This window comes from Macaca thibetana, chromosome 7, assembly GCF_024542745.1.
Source record: "Macaca thibetana thibetana isolate TM-01 chromosome 7, ASM2454274v1, whole genome shotgun sequence".
Lineage (NCBI taxonomy): Eukaryota > Metazoa > Chordata > Mammalia > Primates > Cercopithecidae > Macaca > Macaca thibetana.
In genome coordinates, this window is record NC_065584.1 from 127661363 (window position 1) to 127666522 (window position 5160).

A 5160-nucleotide genomic window follows, 5' to 3' on the forward strand; every position below is an offset into this window, starting at 1 on the left:
ACACCTGTAATCCCGGCACTCCGGGAGGCTGAGACCGGCGGATCACCTGAGGTCAGGAGTTGAGACCAGCCTGGCCAACATGGCGAAAGCTTGTCTCTACTAAGAATACAAGGCCGGGCGTGGTGGCTCACGGCTATAATCCCAGCACTTTGGGAGGCCGAGGTGGGCGGATCATGAGGTCAGGATATCGAGACCATCCTGGCTAACACGGTGAAACCCCGTCTCTACTAAAAATACAAAAAATCAGCCAGGCATGGTGGCGCGCGCCTGTAGTCCCAGCTGCTCGGGAGGCTGAGGCAGGAGAATGACGTGAACCTGTGAGGCGGAGCTTGCAGTGAGCCGAGATGGCGCCACTGCACTCCAGCCTCGGCTACAGAGCGAGACTCCATCTCAAAAAAAAAAAAGAATACAAAAATTAGCCGGGCATCATGCGCCTATAATCCCAGCTAACTCAGGAGGCTGAGGCAAGAGAATCACTTGAACCCGGAAAGTGGAAGTTGCAGTGAGTCGAGATTGCGCTACTGCACTCCAGCCTGGGCAACAGAGCAAGACTCTGTCTCAAAAAAAAAAAAAAAAGAAAATGCTTGTAATTTAGGAACTTCTCAACCTGAAGTCACAAGTTTCTAATTTCTAGACTAGACAGCAATTAGATTGAACTCTAGCTGTTCATGAAGTAGCTGGCTGAGGTCACAAGTTTCTAATTTGTAGTCAGGGCAGAAATAAGTGTTCCAGAAACATACTCTGTTCTAATACAAACAGTGTGATTTAACCATGGAGAGTCAAGTTTCTTATAAAAATCTGATTTTATTGTATTCTTTGAAGTTCTGCGCTGTGCCCTTTGCTAGAGACACTTCTGTTCTCTCTAATGGTATTGGAAAGAGCAGTAAAACTGCCAAATAGCTTATATTTTACAATCAAATGTATCAATTCTAGTAATAACTGATAAATTGAATAATGGAAATTAGATTCATCAGAAGTGTCTTCATGATGTACAAACACCTTGAAGTAGAATAGGATCCTTTTGGGCATTAACTTTTTTTGGCATTAACTTTTAAAAAATTGACTTCCCAAGAAACAAACGTTTTTAGCAATATGCCTAGTCAGCTATCCCAAACATAGTATCTGCTCTAGCAATTTTAAAATGTGTACTGCGTATGCATTTTATATGTATTGATATTTTATGTTAAACGTCTCCATGTTATCCTTATATTGGTGTTCTTAAAATTCTTTATGCGTTTTTTTTTTTTTTTTTTTTTTTTTTTAAAAGGAGCCTTAGTCATTTCTGCTTTATATTTTGAGCTATTAGCATTTGGGACCAATTCAGGTTACATTTTCCTTTTTCTGTCCTTTTTTAAATTGAAAATATTTTAGATCTAAAAAATTTATTCAAATGTTATAGCAATGGTATTAACAAGATCTTGCTAAATGAAAAGAACCCGTATTCCTGCCACCCTAACCTAATCAGCATTTTTAAGTTTTGCATACTTCCTTCAGATTCTTTTTCTAAATGATTTTTTTATTACTTGGGTCTTTTAAAATATTTGAGCTCACCTTTTTATGGTAGGGCTCAGGGTAAATAACTTCTGTGTTTCTTTTCTAGTCTGCAAAACTTGTATCTGTTTTAAAGAAGGCACTTGAAATTACAAAGTAAGTATGAAGGCTTCTCAGATAGCTTTTTGAGAGTAAAACGGAACTCCTGTCCAGACATTCTCAACTCCCTAGCCCCCATTTCAAGGAGTGGGAAAGGGTGGGTGTGGGATTTTCTTTCAACTTCAGTTGTGGGGCAGTTGAGATTCTGCAAAGAAGCTTCCCTTTAAAAACATTTTAGTTTTCCCTGTGCTCCCTCCTGAGGGTAGGTTTTCCCTTGATGCCCTAACAAGTTTAACTTGTTTCTTTCCTATTTTATTCTCAGAGCAAGTCATGTGACCCCTCAGCCGGAAGATAGTTGGATCCCTTTACTTATTAATGCCATTGATCATTGCATGAATAGAATCAAGGAGCTCACTCAGAGTGAACTTGAATTATGACTTTTCAGGCTCATTTGTACTTCTTCTCCCCCTCTCACCATCATGGTCAGGCTCTGATGTCTGCTTTTAAAATGGAGCTAGAATGCTTGCTGGATTGAAAGTGAGTGCCTGTCTATATTTAGCAAGAGAAACTATTACCAAAGATTGTTGGTTAGGCCAGGTTGGCACCTATTTATAAACCATATGCATATAATATATTTTTCTGTGCTATATATGAAAAATAATTGCATGATTTCTCATTCTTGAGTCATTTCTCAGAGATTCCTAGGAAAGCTGCCTTATTCTCTTTTTACAGTAAAGTGTGTTGTTTTCATTGTAAAGATGTTGATGGTCTCAATAAAATGCTAACTTGCCAGTGATTAAACGAGTGCCCTTCAAAAGTGTCTTTTTACCAGAAATACAGTGGATTGAGACTAGAACATTGCTTTCATTTGGGTTTGTAGGTTTAAAAATCTGATTCTGATCAGAAGTATATTTAGAACAAAACACTTTATTTATAAAAGATTACTCCAAAATTCATCTTAGTATTTCACCATGTTACATATTATTATCAGCAAGTCCTTCTGAATATTATCCCAGATTACTCCCTGTCTCACAAATATATTGGCATTGAGCCCATTTGTTACGTTTGCCCACCTTATTGAACAGATCTGTTTTCTTTATACATACTTGTGTTGTCCTCTGTTATGTGTGTCCCCAAATGTAAATACCAAATTTTTATAAATTAAAATTTTTTAGTGTATTAGAGATTTTGTGTAATTTTAAGGGCCTTTTCAGTTCATCCTTTTGCAAAACCATCACCACTTAATTGTACTTTTGCATCGGTCTAGAAGACTGCATATTGGAAAGCAGCGTAAACCTGTAATGATGTATATTCTGGTGAGCTGAATAGGGCCTTATGCATGTCCTACAGGTCTCCGGCACCTCTCATGCCCATCATCTTCCTTCTGTAGGTGTAATTCATCACATATGCCTTTCTGCCCTCTTTAGGTATAATCAGCAACAGCAGTCATTCTTTGAGTGACTAATGTATACTTGGGGTTGAAATTCTTTAAGCCAAATGAGTTTTAATTGACTGTTTTGAAGTGCCATTTTGTACTGTTTTTTTTTTTTTTTTTTTTTGAGACGGAGTCTCGCTCTGTCGCCCAGGCTGGAGTGCAGTGGCCGGATCTCAGCTCACTGCAAGCTCCGCCTCCCGGGTTCACGCCATTCTCCTGCCTCAGCCTCCCGAGTAGCTGGGACTACAGGCGCCCGCCACCTCGCCCGGCTAGTTTTTTGTATTTTTTAGTAGAGACGGGGTTTCACCGGGTTAGCCAGGATGGTCTCGATCTCCTGACCTTGTGATCCGCCCGTCTCGGCCTCCCAAAGTGCTGGGATTACAGGCTTGAGCCACCGCGCCCGGCCTGTACTGTTAACAAGTGTCATAAAGGGAAGGAACTAGAATCAAACTGATAGAGTGCCAAGGCAACAAAATAACATAAACAAAATAACTTTGTACAACAGGAGACTAGTTCTTTTATCCTTTCATATAGAGCCTATGTTTTATATACTTTTATATTTCTCTGCTGGACCAAATTCATGTTATTAACATCAGACTTTAATTGTGGGATACTTAATGAATATAGAACTCTAATATAAAGACCAAGGGCCGGGCGCGGTGGCTCAAGCCTGTAATCCCAGCACTTTGGGAGGCTGAGATGGGCGGATCACGAGGTCAGAAGATCGAGACCATCCTGGCTAACACGGTGAAACCCCATCTCTACTAAAAAACACAAAAAACTAGCCGGGCGAGGTGGCGGGTGCCTGTAGTCCCAGCTACTCGGGAGGCTGAGGCAGGAGAATGGCGTAAACCCAGGAAGCGGAGCTTGCAGTGAGCTGAGATCGTGCCACTGCACTCCAGCCTGGGTGACAGAGCAAGACTCTGTCTCAAAAAAAAAAAAAGACCTATCTGTAGCTGAATTTTTCTTTCAGGTCCTATATTGTATAACTTCGTTCAGTCATGTTTGGATCTTTAAGGATAATGATCAGGGAAAGCACTGATCAATGTAAATTTTTTTTTTTTTTTTTTTGAGATGGAGTCTCACTCTGTCCCCTAAGCTGGAGTGCAGTGGCACAATCTCAGCTCACTGCAACCTCCGCCTCCCAGGTTCTCAAGCGATTCTCTGGCTTCAGCTTCCCAAGTAGCTGGAACTACAGATGCACACCACCATGCCCAGCTAATTTTTGTGTTTTTAGTAGAGATGGGATTTCACCATGTTGGCCAGGCTGGTCTCGAACTCCTGACCTCAGGTGATCTGCCCACGTCAGCCTCCCAAAGTGCTGGGATTACAGGTGTGAGCCACCGAGCCCAGCTTGATCAATGTAATTTTGAGATTACCTAAAAATTCCATTTTGGGATAATATCCCACTTCATCAGAAATATAAGAATGATTTAAGTGTTAGATCCTTTCCCTTACCCCTAAGTTACGAATGTATTAATGAGCAGTAAAATGGTTGCGAAAAACCTGAACCTGAACAATCTGAATGTACTCTTTAAAGGTAACTGAGCACCTTTTCAAAGGCTTCTTTTTGTCATTTCAGCCCAGTAGTGTCTATTGTAAGACAGCTGGTCTTCATGGCTGCCTTAGCTGAGGTAACAGAAATAAACATCTTGTCTATTGATTTCTGGGAATCTGGTTTTGTTCTTGGTCACTCTTCTGCTTATCCCGAACGACTATTCATTTTTCTGATAAAGTGATGTAGTTTGGATATTCAACCCTGCGAACCTCATGTTGAAATTTGATCACCAGTGTTGGAGGTGGGGCCTAATGAGAGGTGTTTGGATCCCTCATGGATGGATTGGTTGCGTCCTTGGGGTAATGAGTGAGTTGTTGCTCTATACGTCCCTCCCTCACCCCAGAGCTGGCTGTTAAAATGAGGCTGGCACCTGGCACCTACCCCCCGCCACCCATTCTTGCCCTGTGATCTCTGCTCACGTTGGCTCCCTTCACCTTCCTGCATGAGTAGAAGCATCCTGAAGCCCTCACTGTTTCTTGTACAGCCTGCAGAGCTGTGAGCCAAATACACCTCTTTTCTTTTAAACTACCCAGCCTCAGGTATTCCTTTATAGCAACACAAACACTGAGACGCAAAG

The 5160-nt window shown here is 41.4% G+C and overlaps 1 protein-coding gene across 2 annotated transcripts in view; it reads left to right on the top strand.

The window, feature by feature from the left end:
- CCNDBP1 (cyclin D1 binding protein 1) overlaps nt 1-2391 on the top strand; it is a 507674-nt gene extending 505283 nt beyond the window's left edge. For both annotated transcript variants that reach the window (XM_050799546.1, XM_050799547.1), the window contains 2 exons: nt 1601-1647; nt 1913-2391. In XM_050799546.1, the coding sequence (XP_050655503.1) occupies nt 1601-1647; nt 1913-2027 (162 nt within the window). In that variant the 3' untranslated portion in view covers nt 2028-2391. The remainder of the gene's footprint in view (nt 1-1600; nt 1648-1912) is intronic.
- The last annotated feature ends 2769 nt before the right edge of the window (nt 2392-5160 follow it).